Genomic DNA, 27,577 nt, shown 5'->3' with positions numbered 1-27,577 from the left:
CTTGCCTGCAAGAGATGGCCTCTGCATGTGCTGGAGTGTAATAGTTCTACAGTGCAAGCTGAAATAGAACTTCTGTGTAAAGGCTGATCAGTGCTTCAGCACAGCAACGCTTACCTGGATATCAAACAAGCTTTGACCCTCTGCCATCAAAACTGAACCATTTAAATGCAATCCAAATTAAATATTTACATAAATGTCACGTGGAACATTCATGATCACCCAAAACAAAAAAAAACCATAAGATCCATGAGACTCTCCATACACAATTGATCATCTAAAATTTCTATTGTTCAAAATATATGTGACAGGATCATTAAGCATCCACCACTCTGCAGATCCTTTGAATGATCTTCAGATAAACCTTTAGGCCATGTTTGTCTGTTTAGTTAGACAGTGGGATATAAACAGAAAATGCTATAAATGTTCAGGTCAGGCAGCATTTGTGGAGAGAAAAATAGATTTAACCTTTCAGGTCGATGACCTTTCTTCAAAATTGGAAACAGCTCCCCTCACAACACTCTGGTCCAATATTCCATCACCCACCTCACCCCAAATCCCTCCCACCCATCCCGAATTCCAAAACGCCCACTCCCTTCCTGTCCAAGCACAGGTGATGCAACATCCGCCCTTTCACCTCATCGCTTCCCATTAAGTAGGGTCCCAAATACACCTTCCAGTTAAAATATGCAATTTACTTGTTCTTTCAATTTAATATTCTATATTGGCTGCTCATGATACAGTCTCCTTTGTATTGAGACGACCAAATGCAGATTGGGTGATCACTTTGCTGAACACTCTTGATCAGTTCACAAGCATGACCCAGAGCTTTCAATCACTAGCCATGTTATTTTTTTATTCTATCCGCACTCAACTCTTTCCTCAGTCTCTTATTCCAATGATGCCTGGGGAACAGCACCACATCTTTCAATTAGGCACTTCACAACATTCCAGACTCAATAAGTTCAACAAATTCAGATCATAACCTCTGCCCCACTTTTTTGGGCAACAGATGCTGGTAATGATTCTGTTGTCATTTGCACCTCCTCAAGATCCAACTTGTCTCTGTACTTGTCCCATTATCACCCTCTTTAAACTTGTGCCATCATCCATTTTGTCATTTAATTTTCCTGCCTGCCACCCTAGCCTACTCTTATTTTTTCCTCCCCTTTCTTGCCTCTACACTTACTTAAAACCTACGTTTCTAGGCCTGAACAATGGTCATTGACCTGAAATGTTAACTCTTATTTCTCTCTCCACAGATGCTGCCTGAACTGATGAATGTTTCCAACATCTTCACAGAATTGTTACAGCACAAGAGGCAGCCACTGGGCAGTGGGTTAAGCTTTCTGAAAGGATGAGATAAAAAGGTGCTCAACTGGTCTTAACATGAAATGTTATACAGGAAAAGGCAACCCCAGCACAACACTTTCCCACCTTTATATGCAATGTTTAATCCATTTTCATTTATTTTAGGGCAGATGTCTGTAAAACATTTTACTTATGCTATCAGACCCTTCAAACACTGTGAGCCACTATTTTGCCTGGACTTTTCCCAGCTTTTGCTACTTCTCTTTCGAAGCAGATAACCAATGCAAAAACAAGTGTGCAGCAGGCCTGGGATCTTCATGCCATCAGCAGTACTAAGCTGTAAATAATTGAGAAAATAGTTCCTTAATTCTGGTTTCTGGAAGTTACTGCTGGTCATTGCCCATGCAATGCAACCACTGGGGCTACTTTGTAAGTTTACACTGACAGCTTTATTCTTTTCCATCCAGGCACCTGTTTATATAATTTTCCCTTAAATCATTATCCAGATTACCATTTCAAACTACTACTAGAGTTATTCATGCAGAGTGAAGCTGCATCTTGAATATAGGATTGCTTAATTTAACACCAACAAGTGTGAACTTTGCAACTCCAAGATGAGTCCTTGGGGCAGAAGGTTTGCAAGAAACCTCTTTACAAGAGCACACAGCTTTTATATTGTCAGTGCATTAATCATGACAAAACTCTGCTATAAATCTAGCTGGGGTCTGATAATAGCCAAACGTGTGGTCTGTACTGACTATACAAATATCTGGTCTATGAAATAATCCATCCCACCTCAGAGCTGCAGTAGGAACTGTACATTGCGCCTCAGGCTGGTAAGGAAGGGACACAAAACAAAATACCTGTTCTCGGAATCCTATCAGTCATCTCAACAACAAATATATTCAATGTAACAAAACAAAAAGTAACACCCAGCCACATAAGGAGATGAGGTCAGATGAGATAAGTTTAAGAATCTTAAAGGAGGAAAGTGAGATGGAGAGGGGAAGGGAGGAAATTCAAGAGCTTCAGGTCGAAGCAACTGAAGGTACAGCCACCAATGGTGAATCTATGACTGGGAATGCGCAAGTGGCCAGAATAAGAGAAGCGCAGGTATCTCAGAGAGTTGGAGGAGAATATGGAGGTAAGAAGGGGCATGGCCAGAGAAGGATTTGAAATCTAGACGTTGGCTCCTGGTCAATGACGGTCAGCAAACACGCCTGTGATAGGGCTTGCTGCGAGTTAAGGAACAAGCAGTGTTTTGGATGACCTCATGGTTACAGAGGATAGAATGTAAGAGACCAGCCAGGAGTACATTAGAATCTCAAATCTAGAGATAACAAAGGCATGGATGAGGGTATCAGCAGCAGATGAGTAGAGACAGGAGCGAAAGTGGAAATAGGCGGTCCTAGTGAAGGCACTAAGAACTCACCTCAGGATCAAATATGACCCCAAGGTTGCAAACAGGGAAAGGGATGGAGCCGCTAGTTAGGGAACGGAGTTTTAAGCAGGAACCAAAATCAATGGCTTCAGTCTTGTCAATATTTAGTTGGAGTAAATTTCTACTCATCCAGGACTAGATGCCAGATAAGCAGCTTGGGCTTAACAGTGGAGAGGTCACGTGGTGGTGAGGTAGAGCTGGGTATTGCAGGTACATGTGACAATTAATGCCATAACTTCAGAAATAGGAGGTGCCCAGGGTTGATACTGGGGGGGATACCAGAGCTAACAGTGCTGGAGCAGGAAGAGAAGCCATTGGAAGTGATTCCCTGGCTATGATTAGATAGATAAGAATGGAATCACCTGACAGCAGTGCAACCCAGCTAGGCAACAATGGAGAGGCACTGGAGGATGTTGTGGTTAAACTTGTCAAAGGTTGCAGATAGGTTATGAAGGTAAAATTTACCTTGGTCACAGACATCTCTACTGGAAAATGCACAGGACTGGACTGAGCCATGATTTTTCCACAGCTGAGCATCCCAACAACATCCATCATTTGGCATCTCACTAAGCCTAAGAGTGCCAGTGGTTTTGGAATCCTAGGAGTCACTATTTAATTGGAGGGAAGGGTTTAGGTGGGCCTGGGCAGTTAAAAATTAGTTCAATTTGACCATTTTTATACTATATCCATTGTAATAGCTAACAAGGTCAAGGAAGCCATTTTAACACTAACATGTGGCTGGAGAAGCCATTTTGTATCCTGCATTAATTACATGTATCAAAGTATTATATTGAATAGTGAATGAAAGTCATGAAATAGATAATTGTAAAAGTAATGAATAGTGATTGAGCAATAATCAATGTAATCAATCATATTAGAAAGACTGGGTTTTCACTTAAGTAATGAATACATTTTAAATTTCTCTCATGAGAAAGTGCAGTAACTGCACAAACAAGGAAGTCTTCCGGAACCCTGATAAAGTCCGTGATGCAGTACACCATGACTTTGCAAGAGTTTAATTGAGAACAAACCCCATTGTATCCCCCTTAGAGATACAGAAGCCAGGTGGTCTCAGGAGGGAAGATACAAGTGAAGGCCAACTAAATTCATAAAGGGCTAGAGCCAATCATTAAACCAACAACAGCCTGACTCTACAACTGTATAATAGTCATACAGAAGTTAAATACAGGGCTTAAATACAAGGGTTCCCTAAGGCTTCATCGCTCGTCACATATTGAAGATTCTCAAAGCAAGAGCCACATGTCAACGTGCGCAAGGGGGATCGTGTCCGAGATGGAGTCATGAGAGTGAAACCTAACATACAGTTCAACAAAACGTGGAACTGAATGAAGCTGTAAAAGCCGTTGTCCTATAGTTTAAGTATACCTTGTTTGCTTAACTTTCTAAAATTTATAATCCAAACAGTCCTATTTTGCCTTAATTGGTTAAGTCTTCTGCAAACAAAAGTAGATTTATTAAGTCGCTGGCAAATTGGAATGGCTGAATTTAATCAGGAAACAAAGTAAGTTACAGATAACAAAATCAGATTACAAGGGGAATGAAAACACTAAATCAATTACAAACATTTGAAGTTTACACGAGTGCAGATCCCGCCAAGATTATTTCCCAATTTTATAATTACAAATTTAATCCAACACGGAGTCAGCAGATTTGGATCCACACCGCTCCAAAATTGCACTCACGCTACATTGATCAAAATTCAGACAAAGGTCAACAGGCACCGCAAGAAGGAATATTACTTAGCCTATGAGCATGAAGAATTTCAATCAAACTGATGTTAACTCAAAAACAGTAAGAACAACTAAAGAATGGCACAAAAAGGAATGCAAAGAAAGTGACGGCTACAGAATGATCCCTGGCCATTTAAGAAATAAATGCAAGTCTGTATGCCAAAGAGGGGCAAAAAGATATCTTCAGAATAGCAGCTGCTAGAGATAGGTTAACAAAACATGGGAGAAATAATGTATAATCAAGGATGCAGGTGGAGGAGCCTTAGTGGAAGAGGATGAAATCAAAGAGATTGATTGGTTGGGGGCGGGGCTACATTAACTGGCTAACGAATGAGAACAAAGCAGACGTAGCTGGAAATCAAGGGATGACACCTAACATCAATCTGGAAGAAATCAGAACAGCATGAAATGAATGAAAAATGGCAAAGCAGGAGGAACAGATGAGATACCAGAAGTATGGACCTGCCTGGGTGAATATGGGGTCCAGGTGCCGAATAATGTCATGTCCCTAAGACATAAGACATGAAAGAGATCTTAAACTGTTCAAATCAAACCTTATCTTTTTCCTTATTTAAAAAGTGGACCTTGCTAAACCAAAAAGCTGCTGCTTCAGGTCACGATTCACAAATTGGCTGCAGTTTGAGAATTTTCAACAGCAGTTACAGGACAAAAACTGAACCCTCATACTTGTGGAATCTCGCACCTCACATTGTGAGGACATATTACAATCAACAGGGACTAGACGATTTATCTCCCCAGCCTGACTATAACAAAGGGAGGGCCATCGAAACCTGTTATAACTGCAGAGGCACTAAAAGCCACCACCTAGCTCCTGGGCTAAAGCTCCTGGGCTAAACAATGGATTTTGACCAGCAGCATAGAAACTGATTGTTAGCCTGCAGCAGGCTCATTAATGGACAACATCACATGGCCTAAGCTTCTGGCCTTTGTAAAGTTTTATTATAATATTTCTAGGCTCACAAAGTCAGTCTGCTGTTTACACTCCAGCCTGCAAACATCAGAGCAGGACTCCAGGTCGAACAACAGCCTGCATCAAGTCCTCAAAGCCTATTTCTCTGGAAGATTCCTGCCATCATCTGTGAGCAGATCAAGTTTCTGTACACCAACCTCATCTTGCTGCATCCCCATCAACTTTAAAGGAATTCTGCAAAATCCTGCTTCAGCTAGCTGAACCTGCTTTAACTGTAGCTCCTCTGAAGAAACCCTCACTGAACTGGCTTTCTGGACTTTGACAATCACATGAACTGATTTCCATATCTGTGGTGCTTTTTCTTTCAAGTTATTCATTGTTGTAAAACTCCTCTTTCCTATCTTCTTATTGTGTGTTTGTGTATGCAGTTGATATGTGAATGAACTATACTTCCGATCTCACCCTAAAGAGAGTTTGCTGCGAGCTACTTAGAAAATTGACTTCACACACAAAGGGTTTGGGGAATAGGCCACAGCCTATTACAAAAATTAAATCAGATCGGCTCGAGGACAGATGGCAAGAAAATAAAGGATCCAGTTTTGCCTCCCCCCACCTTCATCCGTAACAATACGCTACTCAATTGTGTTATGATAAGAGAGAAAAATCCCAAGGGAATGGAGGCAAAGAAGTTTGGTACCAATATTCAAAATAAAGGGAGACATTCAAAATTGCAAAAACTATTGAAGAATTAAACTCCTACTGCATACCTTCAAGATGTGGGAGGGGGTCATAGACAGAGATTAAGAAAAATAATGGAAATCCATAGAGGTCAGTTAGGATTCACACCCGGAGAAAGCACCATCAATGGATGCCATTTTTATTTTGTGACAAGTGATGGGGGCATATTGGGAAAGCCAATGCAACTTGAGGATTCTATTCATTGATCTAGAGAAGGCTTATGACTGGGTACCTAGGGGGAAAGTCTGGAGGTGTGGCAAAATTTGTGGAGTCTCTGGAAAGTACGTATGACTATTACAGGATACGTACAAGGAGTGTTAGGCAAGAGTAAGAAGCAATGTGAGGGAAGTGAGAGTTTTGAAGCCGAAGTTGGATTGCATCGAGGATCAGCACTGAGCCCCTTCCACTTCCTGATCGTCACACATGTTCTAACTGAGTAAGTGCCATGATCAATGATATTTGCAGATGGATGACATTGAGTTATTAGGTGGGGTTGATAAAAACATGCCCAAACATCTGGAGAATGAGAGAAGCAGCACTGGAAGACAGGGGCATGGAGATCATTAGAACAAAGACTCAAACTATGGACACTCGGTTTAAGTCCAGAGAAGAGGTCAAGTGAAGGTGTAAAGGATTATGAGTGATGACTTGGAGAAGCGAGCAGTTTCAAGTACCTAGGGTCAGTTGTCACAGAAGATGGATGCATAGAAATAGAAATTGGCAGCGGATTATCACTAGTTGGAGTAATTGGAAAAAGCGTTGAGTGTTGTGTGATAGAAAAGCAGTGCCGAAACTGAAAGGAATAATCGACAAGACAGTCAAGACACCAGCATTGTTATCTAGTGCAGAAACTTGGACATCAAGTGAGGAACGATGACCAGACACTAATGAGATGAGGATGCTGTGATGGATGTGTTGAGTAACAAAAAAGGACAAAATCAGAAATCAGCAACCTGCACATCAGAGGGACAGTGAAGATTGTGGGAGCACCCAAAAAAGTAGCTGAGCAGAGATTAACGGACTATGGTCAACTGTTAGGGAGAGAAGGAGAGAAAGAAAGAAAATGTGACGATGCGAGTAATGGAGATGGGACTGCTAGGAAGGAGAATAGGAACGCCAAAGACCAGATAGAATGATGCGGTGGCGAGAGGCTTAAATGTAGTGGGATTGGAAGAGGAATGGGTGACTTGCAGGAGGAGATGGAGAGAGTTGATCAAGCAGCTTTATGGAGACCAAGTAAAATGGGGGAAGTTGAAAAACAATGACGAAGACAACAACTGATGTAAACTAAAAACAGCACAGCATAGTGAAAATATTAATGGCCATTCTAAATTCGCAATTTTCACAGGGGTTATTTGATTTGCTTAGATTTTAACAAATGCAACTTTGTTTTACAGGATGCAATTGAGAGAAAAGGGAAAAAAAAATGCACAACTCATACCATCATCTCCTTCCCATTTCAGATTTGGATTGCAGTTCAAAGGACTGAGCCAGAGTGAGGATCATGAAATTTGTCTTGGTCTCTTCTGCATCAGCCTGATATTTTCAACCAATTTCTCATTAATGGGTCACATTTTGCCAGATTGTGGTGTTGAAACTGAGGCTATCAATATTTTTCCTCAAGTAATTAAATTACAGCTATGCACCTGTTACGATCCCAGCTGATGTTAATACAGAAAAAGTCAGATCCCGAAGTGAAACTTGGCTTGACAGGTTATCTAGGGCTTCTCCATGTCCCCCTCTCAGTGTCCTGCTCCTTGGGACACCTTCCTCGGTAATGGTGCTCCATTATCAGGTCACCTGACCTGCTTTTCTTGCCGTTTGTTCTTTCTTGCTTCTGCACAGGTGTGCAGTGTCAGTTCCTAGCCTGAAAGCAATAAAATAAACGGACGGCACATGTGCAATCATTTCCCAACTGACACGAGCACAAAAGACCCGAAATTCGTTGGGAACTGGAGTTCCTGACCTCTGACTTCAGATTAAGCCAAGTATTTGAGTCTTGCCTTGAGGCAAGACCTTTTAAGTTCACTGCTTTGGAAAGAGATTTATAATATTGGCCTTAACACATTTTTAAATTTAACCACCTAAAGTCTAAAGATGACACCACAGTTTATTCCTCAATCTAAAACTGTTTAAGTACATTCTGTTCAAGTGAATTTAAATTACAGAGAAAGAAGTGCTCTGTATCATCTTCAGTAGTTTATACTACGGAATAATTTATTCCCCCCCCCCCCCCCCCCCCCCCCCAACCCCACACACAACCCCAAAGTAAATATCCACTTTGAACATATAGCATCAGATTAGGAAGCAATCATGCTTACTGCCAATACAATCAGCAGACTAGTGAGAAAGCACTACCTGCAGTATTACATTTCTTTTTGGCCTGTGGGACAGCAGGATTTAGTCTGAATCCACGATCTCACAACACTGCCCTTTTAACAGTTGCATTAATAAACAAATTGGAAGCAAAAGCACCCATTTTTCACATCTCCAATCAGAGGACCCAAGAATATGTGGATTTCAGTGTGTTTATATTACAATTTATTGTTGATGGAACTGGAAGTGCATGCTTGCTGTCAAAACCATGCATTACAAATGTAAAATGTTAATAAAGAAGTGTCTAACAGTCAAAAAGGAGAATTGCAGAGATGTTTTCAACTTTCAAAATCTAAAACTACAAATGTTCTTATGTAGAAATGTAGCAATGTTGGGGACTACTGCTCTTTTTTACATATTTATGACTTGGGTATACAGGGCATAATTTCACAGCCTGCAGATGACCTAAAACTCAAATGTAATAAACATTGAGTAACAGACTACACGAGAACACAGGCTGGTCAAAAGGGCAGACAAAATTTAACCAAGTATGAAGTGATTCATTTTGGTTGGAAGAATAAGAAACAATATAAAATAAATGGTGAAAACAAAATACTGCAGATGCTGGAAATCTAGAACAAAAACAAAAATACCTGACAGCATCTGCGGAGAGGGCTACAGTTGATGTTTCGAGTCCGTATGACCCTTCATCAGAAGTAAGACATATAGAAATGAGATGAAATATAAGTATATAAATAAATGGTACAATTTTGAAGGGGGTGCCAGAATGGAGACCCAAGCTTATATGCACACAAATCTTTGAAAAGCAAACAACTTACGTTAAAGCTTGTTAAAACAGTGGTTAGGCTGCAGTTGCAGCATTATGTCTATTTCTGGGTACTACAATTTTGGAAGCATATCATGGCCTTAGGGAGGGTTCAGAGAAAATTTACTCGAATGGTACCAGGGATGAGGGACTTCAATGAAAGGCTGGAGAAACTAGGATGTTCTCCTTCAAGTGCAGTAGGTTAAAGAGGGATTTAATGGTATTCAAAACCAGAATGGTCTCATTCCGTAAATAAAGAGAAAATGTTTCCAATGGCAAGTAGTAACAAGAGGATACAGGTTGAAAAGGTGATTGGCAAGAAAGTCAGAGATGGTCTGGGGTGAAAAAAATTATGCCACGAATTATGATCTTGGATGCTTGCCTCAAAGTGGTGGTAGAAAATTCAATAGCAACTTCCAAAAGTGAACTCGATAAATACTTGGAGGGGAAAAAAATTTCAGGCTATGGGGAAAGAGCAGGGGAATAATTGGATAGCTCTTTTAAACAGCCAGCAGCACAATAGCCTGAACAGCCTCCTTTTGTGCTGTATCTTTCTATTATGCTGCTGTCAGAGATTGCAAAAAGACAAGGAATTTCTACCCACCAATTTCTTTACACTTAACTATAAATTTCAAAGGAATTAAAACAAGCTGTGGACGACAAAGTCAAACTGAATGGAATAGGCATGGGTTAGGGACAGCATACAATCCCATACTTTGTCCAACACAGATTTTCATACTGAACATACATTCTTGTTTTAATGCTACAAACTCAAGGACTCTGTACTGGTGCAGGCCGATCAACTAGTTCAGTGCGGTAAATGAATTGCACAAGCTTAAGAAATCATGTGCCATGCTCACACATGCATGTTTTCTGATAATTTTACAGCCCTCATTGTTATTGTTGAAAGTTGCTATAGACTTATTCACAGCAGAAGCCAGCAAGGGCAAGGATAATACCGAACTAGTTTTGGAAACCACCCCAGTACAACAGATCCATTTAACAATCCAACAGGAAAGTGGTCTGAATATAATATTGTATGTAGCACTAGCACCACAAATTAGTTTTCAAATAAATTTAAGCAAGAGAATAAACAATGCGTTTAACAGAACAACAACCCATCACAAAGTAATAAAATCTCTGGACAACACAATGCCCATAGAAACGAAATATCGACTTTTGAAGCATGCCATACTTCAACCTCAGTACCAACCACAGAAGATAAAAATCTGCATACAGTAAACAAATGAGAAACCAAAGAGACAGCCAGCACCTCCTACAAAGTGCAATGTGCCCCTTGTATTTTTCTGCCACACTGGCTCAACATAGCCCAGAACTAATAATTAGGTTGCAAACACAGAAAACTCACATTCCCCATCATTGCAGAAGATGGTATACATAACACCTTTCAACCATTTTGCACAGACTGCATAAGTCGGTTTTAAAAATAAGTCATTCACAAAAGAAGAAAAAACAAAGTGCAACCAAGCAATTACAAACAGCTGTTTTAAAACATCAACAGAATTACCTGGAAAAACTCAGCAGGTCTGGCAGCATCGGCGGAGAAGAAAAGAGTTGACGTTTCGAGGCCTCATGACCCTTCGACAGAACTGCTTCAACAGTTCTGTCGAAGGGTCATGAGGACTCGAAACGTCAACTCTTTTCTTCTCCACCGATGCTGCCAGACCTGCTGAGTTTTTCCAGGTAATTCTGTTTTTGTTTTGGATTTCCAGCATCCGCAGTTTTTTTGTTTTTATCTCTGTTTTAAAACATCCACTGCTTGCCCAAACCTTTCAACAAATTCTTCAAAATGTGGGATGTACACAAAGAGCTTCACCCATCTTCCACAGATCAAACAACACTAAACAGAAACTAAAGAGCAGTAGGAGATTCCTGTGTGAAAAGCTTCAAGTGATTTTCTTGAAACATCTGAACATCCGCTAGTGTCTAACGAAGTGCTAGAAGTCCCTCTTAGAATGGAGCTATCATTACTTTTTAGAAGATAGATGTGTACGATTAAAAAGGTGAAATTTTTATTTTCATCATAGTCAGTTCTGTAAGAAACACAGCAAATTATCACAAATTATCAAAATGACAGTAGCTAGTCACCCTAATGCCCACAGTAACAGAATATAGCATTTGCCTGATTAATGTGTCACATCTTGCTTCAGTTCTTTAGATTGCCACCCAACTAGGTCATCAGTATTGTTTTTGTTCATTATTCAATTAAATCATTCGGCCACCTCAAGAGTAAATCTACACACTCATTAGAAAGGAAAGGAGGAAGTAACTTCTAATAAATGGTTCTGAGATCAGCCTGTTATCAATCTGACCAATTGATTGTTCCTCCTTTGGCCATTTGAAATAGAGCTGATGGAATCCAGACCACTGGAATGAACTTAAAATAACTGGAAAAAACTAAAGAACAGCTACAAAGCACATCAGAACCATTCAAGTAGTTTAGAGCCGCAAGATTCTCACAATGACACCCACACAGAATCATAGGTTAATACATCACAGAAGACAGTCATTTGGCTTCTTTGGTAGAGCTATCCAATTAGTTTTTCTCCATAGTGCTTTAATATTTTGAAGTATTATCCAACTCTCTTCAAATGTCACAACTTAATCTGTTTCCACCACCCTTTCAAATACTATAGAATCATACAAACAAATTAGGAGGAGTAGGCCGCTAGGCCAATCGCACCTGCTCCATCTTTTAATAAGATCATGGCTGACTTGACTGTAACCTCAACTCCACAATCCCACCTAGCCCTGATAAGCAAGGGGGTGAAAGGTTATCAAGGATCTATCTTTGCCTTAAAAATATTCAAGGACTCCATTTCCACCACCTTTTGGGGAAGACAAGAGTTCTCCAAAGAAGTTCAACTCAGAAAAAAAATTCTTATCTCTTTCCTAAATGAATGACCCCTATTTTCAAATAGTGGCCCCTCGTGCTATATTTTCCCACAAAAGGAAACATCTTCTCCACATCCAACCTTCAAGATCCCTTAGGATCTTAAAGGTTTCAATTAAATCACCTCTTACTCTACTAAACTCCAGCGGATACAAGCCTAGCCTGTCCAACCTTTCTTCATAAATCGTCACACAAGTCCAGGTATTCGTTTAGTAAATCTTCTGAGCTGCTTTCAAAGCACTTACATCCTCTTTTAAATAAGGAGACCAATGCTGTATGTGGTCTCACCAAAGCCCTGTATAACTGAAGCATAACATCCCTCTTTTTGTATTCAATTCCCGTCGCAATAAATTATAACGTTCTATTAACTTTCCTGAATACTTGATATACCTGCATACTAGCCTTTTGTGACTCATGCACTAGGACACCTAGATCCATCTAGATCTGAGCTCTGCAATCTCTCCATTTACATAATATACTCTTTTACTTTTCCTGCCAAAATGGACAATTTCACACTTTCTCACATGATACTCCATTTGCCAGGGCTTTGCCCACTCACTTAACGTATCTATATCCGTTTTTAGCCTCCTTGTGTCCTCTTAACATCTTACTGTCCTACCTGTGTCATCAGCAAATTTAGCAACCATACCTTTGGTCCCACATCCAAGTCATGAATATAAATTGTAAAAAGTTGAGGTCCTAGCACTGATTCCTGTGGCATATCACTTGTTACATCTTGCCAGTCAGAAAAAGATCCATTTATGCCTAACCTCTGGATAGCTAACGGGAAACAATCTTCTATCCATGCCAATATGCTACCCTCCTACATTGAGCTTTTTATTTTTCCACAATAACCTTTGACGTGACACCTTACCAAATGCCTTCTATAAATCTAAATACAGTATATCCACCGGTTCCCCTTTATCGACAGCATATGTTACTTCTTCAAAGAAGTTGGAAAATTTAAACCACAATGCATCAACTATAGCATTCACCATTTCTTTGAAGGCCCTTGGATGAAGTTCATCAGGACTTCTCAGTCCACAGCTTCAGCAAATTGCTCACTGTCACTTCCCTGGTGATCGTAATTTTCCCAGTCCTCCCACCCTTTTCATGATTTACAGCTATTTCTGGGATGTTACTTGTCTTCTTCATAGTGAAGACGGATGTAAAATTCCTGTTCAATTCATCTGCCATCTCCTTACTTTCCATGATTAATTCCCTAGACTCACTTTCTATACGATCAGTGCTCACTTTGTTACTTTTTTTAAAAAAAATCTATAGAAACTGTCTTTATATTTCTAACTACCTTTCTCTCGTACTTTTAATTTTTCCTTCCTTATCAATCTTTTAGTAATGAGAGAACACCAAACCTGTTGGACAATTGCAAAGGCTGAGGCTCCTGCACTCCTGCCCTCTGGGTCCCCTTACCTGCCTCACACAGTCAAACTCTCCTGTCCCTGACCAGTGACTAAATCAAAAGACTCTATCCTAAGTGGTGTGACTGCCTCCTGGTACTAAGCATCCAGGTAACTTTACCCCTCCCTGATGTGCCACAGGGTCTGCAGCTCAGCCTCCAGCTCAATGATTCTAAGCCGAAGCTCCTTGAGCCACAATCACTTATACTGCAGACATGTTGCCCTGGATCACAGTGACATCCAGCAGCTCCTACATGCTGCAGCCTTGGCATCACCTATCCTGCCATCCTTAAAATGTGTTTTAATTAATTACTTAATTAATTATGTTATTCACTTATTTATTTTCCTTTTTGATATATTTTATTAACCTTACCATCGATTCATATAGTATTTTAAACCTTAGGACTGGAATAGACCATAATCACTTACCCAACAGCTAACTCCTTTCTCTGCTAAATTTCATCTGCCATGTGAATGCCCATTCCACTAGTCTTCCTAAGCCCTTCGGAAGTCTGTTACCACCATCTTCATTGTTTACTACATTTCTAAGTTCTGAATCATCTGTAAACTTTCAAATTGTGCCTTGTACCCAAGTCCAGAACATCACTGTATACTATCTTCCAGTTGGAAGAAACATTCACCTCCACTACCTGTTTTCTGTCCCCTCAATATTTTATATTCATGCCACCACTGTCCTTTTAATCCCATGGGTTTTAAATTTGCTAACAAGTCTATTATGTGGACCTTTTGCAAACATCTTTTGAAAGTCCATATGCCCAACCGCAAAACCCTGTCGAAGCTTAGCGTTTACCAAATCAGTGTTGGCTTTCATTTATTATCCCATAATTTCCCAAATGCAAATTAATTTTGTCCCAGATCACTGCCTCTAAAGTTTACCACCATTATTAGGCTGGCTGGACTGTGGTTGATGGTTTTATCCTTTTTCTGTCGGGTGTAAGATTTGGAATCCTCCTTTCCTCTGGCACCATCCTCATATCCAAGGAGGACTCAAAAATGATGGCCAGACTCCCTACAATTGTCATCTTTCTCTCGGTAACTTATGATGCATCCCATCAAGACCAGGTGACTTATCTGCCAACCTTTTTAAGTATGTTATTTTTATCCTATCCAATATTGCTGCTGCCTCCTCCTTCATCGGTACTTTACATCTATCTTCACTAGAGAAGAGGATGCTTCCAAAATTCTCATTTAGTACCTCAGTTATGCCCTCTGCCTTAATGAAAAGACCTGTCCATCCTTTTACTACATGCATTTATTAAAGGCTTTTGGGTTCCTTTTTATGTTGGCTGCCAATCTAATCAGTCCCTCTGCCTCTCTTACATATAACCCTTGCAACTGCACTCACTTGCTCTACTGTCATGTTTTTGTCAGGCCTGGAACTCATGCATCAAGTCTTTGAAAGATTTTTTTTTTAAATTCTCAAACTGCTTAAAATTGTTGGAATATTTTCCTCATGTGACCAACCTCCTCCTTAGCCTTCCGACATGCACCCAACTACTTCTGAGCTAACATTCCTGACACCAATAACTGAAACAGGACAAGCCATTTGTAAAGCTTTTCTTCTAGATACAATCCTTTCCTACTGCTTCTTTGAACAGCATTACAACAGAATTTCTAAGTTTGTGTGTGAAAAGAGTTATATGTACAGTAATCACAATCACCCAAATACCAAAAGCACTTGCAAAGCCATTCAATCAAACTCAAAGACATCAATTACAAAACAACGCCTGCAAATTTGGTTGGAAATATTTATCAAATTAGTTCAAAGTTGTCATATCACTCAGGAGTCATATACCGTAAGCTGCTTCTACTGTCAAGCGTTGTCTAAAAAAAAGCCTGTGGTCCAATCCGTATTTGTTTCATATACGATTTCCCAAGTTCTGCCTTTGCAAAGCCTCGCACATTACTGCCCCAAGGCTTATTCTTCTTCTAACTTGAGGTTTGTTCATTTTTGATGTTCAAGCCTAGGTAGTGTAGATCTTGACAATGCAATGTAAGCAAGGAGTGTTGGGTGAGGAACCACAGCAATTTCCTACATTTGTGGCATATTTGCCCTCAACAGCAAGAGCTCAACACATTGCCCCTTTCCCAAGCCAGACATCAGAGGATTAGAATCTAATTAGTTTCCACATAGACATGTAATAGTTAGCACAATGAGATGAGCACACAAGCAGACTGCCTGAGCACTTTCATCTCAAACAGGTTCTATTGGTAAATGCACCATGAAGCCTTACATAGCCATTAGCCGCTGCAGCAGCCTGCACATGGAATTAAAAGCTCAAGAATCAACCTGAAAGCAGCATAGCCACACTCAGAATTTTTGCTCCAGGAGTATGCATGCCCATTACATAATCGAAATAATCATTTTTTAAAATTACATTTGAAAGGATGAAACTCTTGTAGATAAGCATGCCTATCCTGTTCAACAACAGAAAATCCAATCTTTAACTCTCCAATTGATTTTACACTGCCACTTTCAAAGCATTTTCCAGAGATGTGACTTTAGAGAGGACTGGGGAGAAGTTAAAACTTGGGCTCATCCTGCTTTAAGTCCAGGTTGCATGCTGCTAAAGTTCCTCAAGCTTGATTACAAAGCAGAATGTCTGATAAACTATGCCCTGACTCCTGAGCTTCAAGAAGCACCTTCCATCAAGAGATGCTGATGTAATAATAGCAAATACTCAAAATGATCAAGCAGATCTGACAGCATCTATGAACAAACGGTTAATGTTTCAGGTTGATGACCTTTCATAGTCATTGGCCTGAAATGTTAACTGTTTTTCTCTCCAGGGACGTTTCCAGCATTTTGTTTTTATTTCGGATTTCCAGCATCTGCAATACAGTATTTTGTTCCAAGATTAGTTGGTTGTTCATTCGTCACACATTCATATGTGCACATACAGAATGTAACCCAGCTTCAACATAAAAAAGTTCAGTCAACAGGAGCATACCTCACATCTAGCAGCCTTCTGATCATTAGTTATCCTTTGACCAATTTTATCCTTTGGTGTTCCTCTGTCCAAGTACAGTAACTTACACTTGAATATAGTTCAATGGGCACTACACACATTCTCGGTCACATCAAAACATAGACTATCCACCAAAAGTTATTTGATAGAAATCAGTACTGTGAAGTCACCAAGGGGCTTGAGGGAAATCGCCATAGCCTCACCCCCTGGCCCAGATCAATCTAGATAAAACCCAGCAGCAACTAACCCTGCAATCTCCCTGACCTATATGACTTAATACCACACCGTAGTAGTGTGTACTTTGTACACCTCCAGATATGAGGTGACTCTCTCCCGCAAAACAAAAGAACGAAGTAATATCACCACCTTCAACACCTCTTTGTCCTTTTGTCTATGACATCTTTTGGCAATCTCCACCTATCACTGGCCCTCTATCCTGCTCTACCTGTCCCACCCCCTCTTAAACGAGCTTATATTTCACCTCTTTTCTATTTTTCCTTAGTTCTGTTGAAGAGTCATACAGACTTGAAACGTTAACTGTGTTCCTCTCCACAGATGCTGTCAGACCTGCTGAGTTTTTCCGGGTATTTTTATTTTTGTTTTGGATTTCCAGCATCTGTAGTTTTTTTGCTTTTATCCAAGTACATAAAGAAACTTTCATACAGGAAGATATCACAGGGACAAGGGTTCAGCTGTAATCAACAGATAAACAACTTGGCCAAAGCCATTAAAGATGAAATCAGACTAACAGTTAACTCACCCTCAGACCAAATAATAAAGGGGGATTAAAGCAAGTGAATATACCACAAAATAAATTCTCCTAAAAACAGACAGACAAAAATCAAGGTCCATAAGCACTCCCAAAGTATTAACAGAATTACCAGCAACGCTGATATGCTGCAATCTGCACAATACAGCAGAGACATGGACCAAAAGCAAACCAATCCAAGTGCAAAGGACAAATTTATGGAGGAATAAACTGGAAGTAATTTCAGTAAGGACACCAGAATGACCATATGTTCTCAGAAAAGATCAAAAATAGCAAATGTTCTAACAACAGGAATGAATCATAGGTTTGGACAGATCAGGATAATAGGTCTGGGAGAATACTTCTGACCAGCAATTTAGAATTTTGTAAATTTGTACAAACCAACCTTTCAACTGAAAGAATAAAACCAAGTAAACTGAATGACTCGCTATGAATGCACTGCAACTTTCAAAACAGGCAAGTTGTGAATTATCATGAGGTTTGCCTGACAGTTAAAAAATTAACAATATTCATAATTAAGAATGAGGTACAGTTATGATCCTAGCTGATGTTACCACTGGACAAGTCTGATCCCAGGGTGGAACCTGGCTTGTTAGATCCTAACTTTTATTTATTTATTTTTTTAGATACATGGAGAACAGAGTCACAGAAGTAAGCTGGTGAACTTTAAAAAAGAAAGAAAACATTTATTTAACAAGAAAAGATGAACTATATTTCAATACTCCTTCACCCACAACTATACCTTTACAGATGTATACAGATTCATAAGGATAATACAAGATACAAAAGCTATCTAATACCACAGTAAGCACACAGTCCATGCAAACCAAAAGGCGACCTGCGGTCAGACACACCACACTCTGAAACCAAGTGACACATGCCACCACAAATAGATGCTATGGATCTTTCCTCAACTCCCCCCAGACGCTTGTCACACCATGAGCCAACCTGTCTCATCGAACTCCATCTCTTACATGAGGGCTTCCAATCGCCACTCTCCAAGAACTCCCTCTGGAATCTTCTCCCAAAATGACACTTTCTCTCAGATGCCTTCCACAAGGGTCCACCTCCAGAGTTTCGAACTCTCCTTCCAAATGGTCTTCTCCCGAGTTACCACATGCACTCAAGCTTTCTTCCACACACTCTCACCAACAGTGCACCACTGCTTCACATGCCTACAACAAAGAGTTACAGGCCTTCAGCTGTCTCTGTGGGCCTTCTGACTTCTCAAGCCTAGAAAGCTTTGAATCTGCTTCCTAAAGCTTTCATCTCTCCGAGCCTGAAGCTTGGAGCCATCCTCTATTTTTCACTCTTAACCACTTAACAGGACCTTTTCAAGGTCCTGTCCTTCCTTTGACTAGAAGGACATCTTGGTACTCTCCTTCGTCCCTCTCCTGTCCAGCTTCTCTTGAGTCTTGGCCTCAACTTCAGTTTGGGACTTGCTATCTGCCCCTCTGCTCCACTTTCTCCCTGGCAGCTGTTTTCAACTGAACTCAAACTGTGCGTGCGCTTGCATGTGTAGGGGGTGGGGCCTCCCTCGCTGGACCCCTATTGCTAGGCAACAGCAGTTTTTCCACTCGTGTTTGCTTCAACTTCTCCCCAAGATCGCAAAACTAATTCGAAATGCAGGTATATAAAGAGCTTTAGGCCTGCTGTCTCCCTCAAAAATGAAACTAAAATCCCAGGTTTCACCTTTTAATGTGAAATTAAAACTAAACTTGACCTTTTCTTAACACACAACTACAGAAATACAAATCAAACATTAAAGCTAAAACTCATTCTTAACACCCACAAATACAACTTAAGCTGTCTCTATTTCCTAAAAGTACAGTGTCCAGATTCCTCCTGTTAGAAGGTACAAGCTGCTTGCAAGGATTTAATGTATTTAAATCTGACTTCCTTAGATATGTTCAATTGGAAGCTCTACAATGAAGGTTGCATTACAGGTCACAAATTAATGCTAATATAACGTCAACACATATTCTACAGGGTTCCATTAAATGGATTCAATTTCTCTTGATTATTCCTCTCACTTAAGCCACATTCAGAATAGCCCATTGCCAGAATTAATTATGGCTCTCAACTGACCCTTTCATATTATTACACATCCATCATTCTATGGGGTAGAGTCTATAAAAGAGAATTGGACCTGGGTACCTTTATTTTCAATGAATGTCAGCCAGCTGGTTGAACCATCCCTGGCTTAAGGACATCCATACAGTGCAATGATCTAGATGACATACCTACAATACATGCAAATAATGGGAAAAGTTAATTTTAGCATGGTTGGCATTAAGTCAACTGATGTACCTTGACATTCCTCATCAGGCTTTGGTGCATTCGATGACCTTACAGACACAGGGTCATCTTCAGTAGGAAATACCTCAAAGTATGCTGACTTAAGTGAATTTATGTAAATTATAAAATACTGAAGGCAAACACACCTAGAGCAAAATTGCTACATAAAGAGGAGATGCAAGAGTCTGATAGCCTGCATGTCTACTGCTTTCTTACGTCATGCCCAAGTCCACAGCACCTTCACTTTTACAGGTCACCTGTAACAAACAAATTTAAAGTTATCAAACTATCTGAAGTGGGTACATGAATCTGCATGTTTAAAGGTGCTTTTCTAAAAAACAAATTGCTCAATAGCTCTCTTGAATAACTGCACTACTTGGTTGGAATTAATCAGTTATTCCACAGTGAAACGGTCTCTTGCAAACTGGAGTAGGCAAGTTGGGGATGAAGTGAAAATCCAAGTTCTGTCTGAAGCAAAGCATATCCCAGGGAAAAGATTCAAAGAATCTCGATCATGGCACAGGCCAAAAGATTATCTAGTTGTGAGTAAGCAGTTGTTAGGACAGTGACAGAGGAAACTGAACAGAATTTTGGTTTTGAGGAACAGTGAGGGGGGTTGGGTGGAAAAGAGGAACAGTTGGGAAGAAAAGTAGCCAATTTTAACAAACAGATTTAATATTGATAAAGCAACTAATTATGGTGAACCATCTTAACACAATGCAATGAATAGTTTTTGAAAAGATGTTATCTATATAGAGAAACCACTCTGCATGTGCAACATTTCACAAACAATGATCAACCAGTTTTCAGTGCTGTAAAATATCAAAGAATGAATTGCTCTTCCAATTAAACTGCCTGAGCAGATGTTTAACCCTGATCCAAAGGGCTAGTCTAGATTATCTGAAACCCTACATTGGTTGCCCAAACACACTACTTTATGACTGCACAACAAACTGGGCCAATTCAACTTGGGTGGGGGAGACAATTGCCAAGGTCTTTTACTTCATGTACTATGAAGGTGGTCAAATTGTTTGGACATGCATGCAGCAAACTGAACTGTTTAAGGACATAATCCTTTAAATCACAAACATCATACTATTTGACTTGGCAAATGAGGGCATGTCCCAATGCTTAAGAATTGTTAAAACTGTCAGTGGTGGCACTGCTGTTAAGATGATGCTTCTTCCTTGCTGCTGACTCACTCGTTGCAACCAGCCACAAACAAGTAAAATATACAAGGTACATAATCGAGGTGGCAATGCTTGGACTCTCATTGGGTCATTCATCCAGCTTTGATGCTGGAATCAGTCCTTGCCTTTGGCTCCAACAGAACGTCATGCATCTTCTTCCAGGAGAGAAAATTCTTTCATGCAGGATTTATGGATTTCACTTTTTGAGGGCAAATTCAATCATCAGTAACATTAAACATTTGGACCCACCGCTGAAAAATTGATTTAAGAGCCTTTGAAGATACAATTTACATGGAAAAGGAGGAATATTGTACTACTCAGTATTCCTTAAATACAGAACAACTGCTGAATTTGGCAAACAGGTATATCTCCCAGCATCCATCTGGATTCTGCCAAGCACTCCACCACACTGTGGATTCAGAAGTTGATACTACTACACAAATGGATTGCTCAGATAAGCATCAGTGCTGGCCTTGCCTCACTTCCGTCAGCCTCAGTGGTTGTCAATGAGCTCATAACAGTCTAAATTTTAAAAGCATACACAACTGCTAGATCGATCAAGGGGTGGTAATTATTTCCTGAAGTATCGCAATTAGTGCCAGGGTAAATAATCTAAAACAGTGAGCACTGTATGAGCACACAGCCAGTGGAGTCAAGCCTTCAATAAACATAATGTGGGTGGATGGGGCGGGATGGGGGGGAAATATGCAAATACTGGAAAATAAAACTGGAATCAGACATACAGATCAGCCAGTATCTGTAGAAGGAACATTTGTACAATTTTTTAAAAAGTATAAGGTTCAAAGCTTGATTATTATTTCCATAGGCATTGCCTGTAAATCAGATAAACCCTAAAAGAATACAAATTGAGACAAATTTTTCTGCAAATCTGAAGTAATATCTAGAAGTTACACTTCAAATACTAACAGTTAACATACACAAGTCAATGCAGATAGTGTAACAAGTATTGAGAATCACACCAAAACTCCAATCTGAAACTTCAGCAAGCACTAAAACCACAACGCGGAAAATACCAGCTCCTGACAAGGACAAATTCATGAATCCCTCACGCCGCTGGCAAAATTGGCTGAATTCATAAAACATGCAACTAAAGAATCAAAGCAGGTTCTTGCAGCACCTCGAAGGGAATGCAGTGGAACCACCTTTAGAATTACTTTCAACTCTCAACAAACTGGCCAAATACCTGTTTAGTCTATAAACCAGCAGAACGTGCTAAGTGGCTTTACAGAATGAATCAAAGCTCCTGACTCGCATCCTTGGACTCCGAGAAACAGATGGTTCTGGCTTGAGAAAGGGGCAGCCTTTCTGAACTGGAAAGGAGGAAATCCCACATTTGCTCACTACCTTCCTGGCACCATGTCTGTCTGTACATCTGGTGTCAACACTGAGTTCAGCTGTGGTGCTCCCTGCCCCCATCCAGCTGAATAATCTACCACTGTTCGTTGTGTAAACTCACAGACAAAGAATGACCATTTGACTAAGGTACCAACAATGAAAGCAGTCAGGGAGCAGCAAGGGAAACACTTGGAAAAAGAGAAAAATCTTCAAAATTGACAATAAGAGTATTTTGAAAACGGCGAAGATCAACTGGCCATTTGAGGGTAAACTTTAAATCTCTAACATTAAGCAAGAAACTGGAATAAATCAGGTGACAAGATGCAGGGAAAAGGATGAAAACAGAAAATAGGCACAAGTGGTGGTGAAACACATAGATTTACAGAGCAAAACAATGAAACATAATAATACAGAAAGTTAGATAGAAACAGTTAGAGTTGTACCATATTTGTGATGTTTCAACCATCAAGAGAGTAGCAATTTATGAGTAGTCATATCCCCTGGAGAAATGACAGACTCAAACCATTACCCCCACAAACCCCCACCCCCAAACCATAGTATCACTTGCTTTTGTCTGGTTTATTTTTAGAATGTCTGTGCCACTTCTCTATAATGGTTTCTCACTCACGCCTCCTCAATCTGATACTGAGTTATTCCATTGGTGTACACAATGAAAACAGTGTACAGTACCAAGTCTGTGTTTACACAAAGGCTAGAATATGTACACCAGTAAATTGAAATCAAAATTAACTCCAAATCCACATAGCACCCATAGATTAATGGATGCAAAAGCAACCTGAATCTCTTCTTGGTTAGTAATCCCCATGTGAAAACACCCAGCTGAGGCAGTTAGTTGAGGACAGCACCAGGTTTACTGGTGATACCCATCACCAAACAGCATATGAACAAACACCATTTGAGGCAGATAATGGAAGTAGGCCACACTGCCCGAGCAAGGTGTCATTGCCGTCAGCCTAAATGCTGAGGGGCAAAGAGAAAAAGGAAAAAATATTTTACTGTGGCTCAAGCAAACAATTTTTGCACTGCGATTCCAGAACTCTGACATCCTCTCATGCACCCTGCCCTTGCAGAATAGATACAGAAGTGCAGAAGATCCGGTTATTCAAGGTCAATTGAATGGCCAAGCACACATGCTGGTCTTCATTCATAGCGCAAGATTACTGCTCAAAGTACAAAAATAGAAGATCTATCTGGAGTTATTGTGGTCATCCACTTGAGAAAATAATAGCCATTTGGGAGCCAATTGCACAACTACACCAACAGCCCAAATCGGCAACATTATCCATAAAGATCTACAATTAGCATGCAGCAAAATAAATTGAAAGCTGCAGCTCAAAAACTTCCTTTAAAAAATGTTCAATTCAAACCTCTTATCAATGCACTGATCTTTTAAGTGACCACATTGATGAAGTATGTAATTCTAACCGAACTGGGATGACAAATCAGTTCCAGTAACATCGTAAACGAACTTTCAGCATGGCTGCTGGTCTGATTTAGGAGGCACCGTCCAGTCTAAGTCCAGCATGTAGGAAGGGAAGAAATCTAGATTCTGGTTGCTCCAATCATGTGTTACTAAATCAGTTCTTCCATCCAACTATTGCAGACTCACTCATTGTCTATTGGCATGACAGTTCTGAGTCTCTGGCATCAAACCCAAGAATATTCAAACCTAGGCAATTGGTTTAAAAACCCTGCAATGCAATTTCTGGAATTTAACTGCTGCAGAATCAGTATCAAAACTCTGTCAGAGCCATCATCTAGAAGTTGACTCTTGGGATGTGGAATACAGGTTAGAGGATTGCACATCACAATATACTCTGCAATTTTCATAAAATAACACAAATGTAAAGTTGAACTCCAGATGCTGGAATCCCTAGGTAGTTATGTCTAGGATTGGAATGTGTGGAGTGCTACAATTTCCAAGCACTTCACTTATCATTTATTACTTGTGTGTATAATAGAAAGACCATTTGCTTGTTGTGGTTCCAACTTCCACACCCAAGAACTACAAAATAAAATGGGCCCCAGACAATGCAGGAGATTTGCATATTATCTGCATATGGTACACTGCCAGCAGCAGGAGTGCCATACTCCTCCCAATATAATAGTACCTAAAGATGCACCTAATGTGGCCTTTCTGACTGATTCATTACACTGTTATTTGCATTTCAGAAGAGCAGTTAAACCCTGGAGCAGTAAGATAAAAGCAAAAAACTGAGGATGCTGGAAATCCAAAACAAAAACAAAAATACCTAGAAAAAGTCAGTAGGTCTGACAGCATCTGCGGAGAGGAATCCTGAAGCAGTAAGATCAGTTTTATAACATACACAGTATTCAGCACTGGGCAAGCAAGTCACTGAATTACAAATAAGTGTGCAAAATTTATCAGCATACTGCAAGGTATAGGTATATACTGCAGGTACTAGCAACTATAGCTCATTAGAAGAGTCCAGCTAATGGAATTTACAAGCATGCAGGGTTTTCCCATGTCCCACTATCAGACACAGACCATTATACGAATATTTTCCCCAAAAATAACACCATGAGAATGAGAAATTTTGTACAGAACTGCCTAACCTTCAAAGTACTGTACTGCAAAATTCCATCCTTTTTGCCTTAGATAAACAAGTTTTATTCAATCTGGTTTAACCTTTATCTTTTTCTGAAAGAGGACACGTTTCATTACAATATACAATGTTGTTAGATCACAGTGCTGGGGTTAGCAAATGACAAAATAAGTCTCCTTCATCTGTACTCATCTTAAAACCCTTCTCCAGCTCGTCGACCACAACCTCGTCAATCACTTATGAAGCAGTCTCTTTATTTTCACTGTGGTGACATGGATTCTATTCAACTGGTGCTTAACATTCTCCCAAGCAAGGTATCTAAGTTCTGGTGAAGAGTCATATGGACTCGAAACATTAACTGTATTCTTCTCCACAGATGCTGTCAGACCTGCTGAGTTTTTCCAGGTATTTTTGTTTTTGTTTTAGATTTCCAGCATCCGCAGTTTTTTGCTTTTATCTTGAGCCCATTTGATAAAGGCCAGCGTTTTGAAAAATTCAGCACAAGCATTTCAAATCTGGTCATAGGAAGGAGCACATTATTCTCCCTCGTGTGCTGCCACAATATCCAGATCATTTTGAAAAACTGGTGAGTGTTGTGGCAACACTAAGAAAAATTAATTTTAGGGGAGATCAGAATTAAACAAGTAGTCTTGAACCTGCATCATCTACAGCATGCAACAGGTGAAGAAAAACACATCTGGCACCTGCAGACCCTAATCCATACAAGATCTATACAAATCCCTCTGGACAGAGACCATTATTAGATAGTGTAATGAGTAGTCCTGGAAACATACCTTAATTAACCAGGAGAGTTTAAAACTCTAAACTTCTGAGTGTGAAATTATTTCAAAAGAATTACTTTTCCAAAAATCCTCCATTCTCCGTACAGGGCCAAGGCTACACCATACTGGTGAAGTATGTCCAATACTAAGGCATAGGCACATTTGATGAATTCGAAAATCTAAAAGTAAACAATTTTGGCCCATGGAAATGTGCAAGAGTCTGGCACAGCTTGGCAAGGTTAGTGCTGACAGGATATTTTGCAAAGCGAGTGTTTGGATCTGGGAATGCACTGCCTGAGAGTGGGGTGGAGGCAATTTCAGTTGAGGCTTTCAAGAGGGAACTGGATCATTATCTGAAAAGGAAGAATGTACAAGGCTACAGGGAGAAGGTGGGGGAATGGCATTGGGTACATTGCTCCTTTGAAGAGCTGGCACAGACATGACAGGTCAAGTGGTCTCCTTCGCTGCTATAATAATTGTGATTCTGTGAATTCAATTTGGTTGGTAACCCCAGCCAGGAGAACAATTAGAGGTGAATATCTTAAACTGCAAAATTCAGAACGATAACGAAATAGAAGTAAACGTCAAGTTCAGAGTAGACCATTTGACCTGCAGTACTGGCCAGCAATTGATATGCTCCACGTATGCTTCACAATACACAGCAAACCCCACCCACCACAACTGTTGACTCTGGAGTCAGAATCTCCTCCATGCAAACTGCCCACTTTGGAGATACTCTACAGACAGCCCAGTCCCCCGTAGTGGACTGAGAGCAGCCTATATGTCTGCCGGTGATCAAAATCCAGTCTGATACTTCACTGCCCACTCAGGAAGTGTCTGTCAACTGGGCCGCTCTCCCAGGCTGGTCGTTTAGGAGCGAGGATCAACAGCCAGTGAATGCCCCCCTCAAACCCAGGTGTGATGTTCAGCAAACTCCAGTACCAGCAAAAAACTGCCCGAGGCCGCCGCTTACCTCCCGCAGGTCCTGCAGACACTCGAGCACTGCGAAGTTGTTCTGCCAGGTGTGTTTGGGGCAGAGCCGAACCACGTCTTCGTGACACACCGGCTCCTCCGAAATCCGCCAAATGTTCTTCCGCGGGGCCTGGGCCTGGAACTGGGCCTGACCCTGAGGACGGGGCTGGAACTGAGCCTGCACCTGAGGGTAGGCCTGGGGCTGCAACTGAGCCTGGCCTTCGCCCTGGCCCTGGAGTCCCCCATCCAGCTGCTGGCTTTGGTGAACCAGCGAGTTTGGGTCCCGAAAGCGGCTGCGATCTAATGCCGGTTCCGCAGTGCAGTGACCCGGGAAGAGTAACGTGAGGGCCGCCACCACCAGACAATGCAAGGCTAGCAGCCATCGCCAGTCCCCAGCAGCCGCCAACATGAAACTCCCACGTCCACACGCCGCCATCTTGTAGTGGCAGCCGCAGCCGCTCTGTCCTTTTATAATGTGCGGTGTTGTGACGTAAGCACGTCACCAACGTTTCGCACATCGATCCTACACGTCACACGTTTCGGACATCCCACCCCCCGAGTGGTCATGATGCAGCCAACAGCAACATTCACCTGTGGTGGCAAGTTCCACATTCTCACCATTCTCTAAGTAAAATAGTTATCTTTGATTTATTGCATTTGATCATCTTTGTCCTAAACTATTAATTATCAAAATTTGAATTAAACAACAAAAATATTTGCTAATTAATAATTTGGGTTATCAGTTAAATTGAATTAAGCTGCTTTGAATTAAGAGAACATAATGGCAAAATTTGTAATTTTAAAAACTAAGTACCTTTTGGATATTGACAAATTACAATAGGTTATTTAGTTCCACTATTGGTAAGTGAATGGTTGTCTCTTTCACACATTGGTAGATTGGGTAGTCATATAACACTTGCAAGAAAAACATCTCAAAGCACTCTCAGGCAACTCTTCCACATATTAAGATCTAACAAACGGCAATAAAT

At 40.5% G+C, this 27,577-nt stretch overlaps 1 protein-coding gene across 4 annotated transcripts in view; it reads right to left on the bottom strand.

The window, feature by feature from the left end:
- The window catches only part of glg1a (golgi glycoprotein 1a), a 157,128-nt gene that overhangs the window by 101,774 nt on the left and 27,777 nt on the right, over nucleotides 1-27,577 (bottom strand). For 2 of the 4 annotated variants that reach the window (XM_041191135.1, XM_041191136.1), the window contains exon 1: nucleotides 26,590-27,029. The exons of the other annotated variants lie outside the window; for them this stretch is intronic. In XM_041191135.1, the coding sequence (XP_041047069.1) occupies nucleotides 26,590-27,024 (435 nt within the window). In that variant the 5' untranslated portion in view covers nucleotides 27,025-27,029. Of the gene's footprint in view, nucleotides 1-26,589; nucleotides 27,030-27,577 lie in introns of those variants that run through there. 4 annotated transcript variants of the gene reach the window in all.

The sequence above is a fragment of the Carcharodon carcharias genome, chromosome 7, assembly GCF_017639515.1.
Source record: "Carcharodon carcharias isolate sCarCar2 chromosome 7, sCarCar2.pri, whole genome shotgun sequence".
Taxonomy (NCBI): domain Eukaryota; kingdom Metazoa; phylum Chordata; class Chondrichthyes; order Lamniformes; family Lamnidae; genus Carcharodon; species Carcharodon carcharias.
Note: the sequence above shows the minus strand (reverse complement) of the source record. Positions and strands in the feature narration are given on the sequence as shown.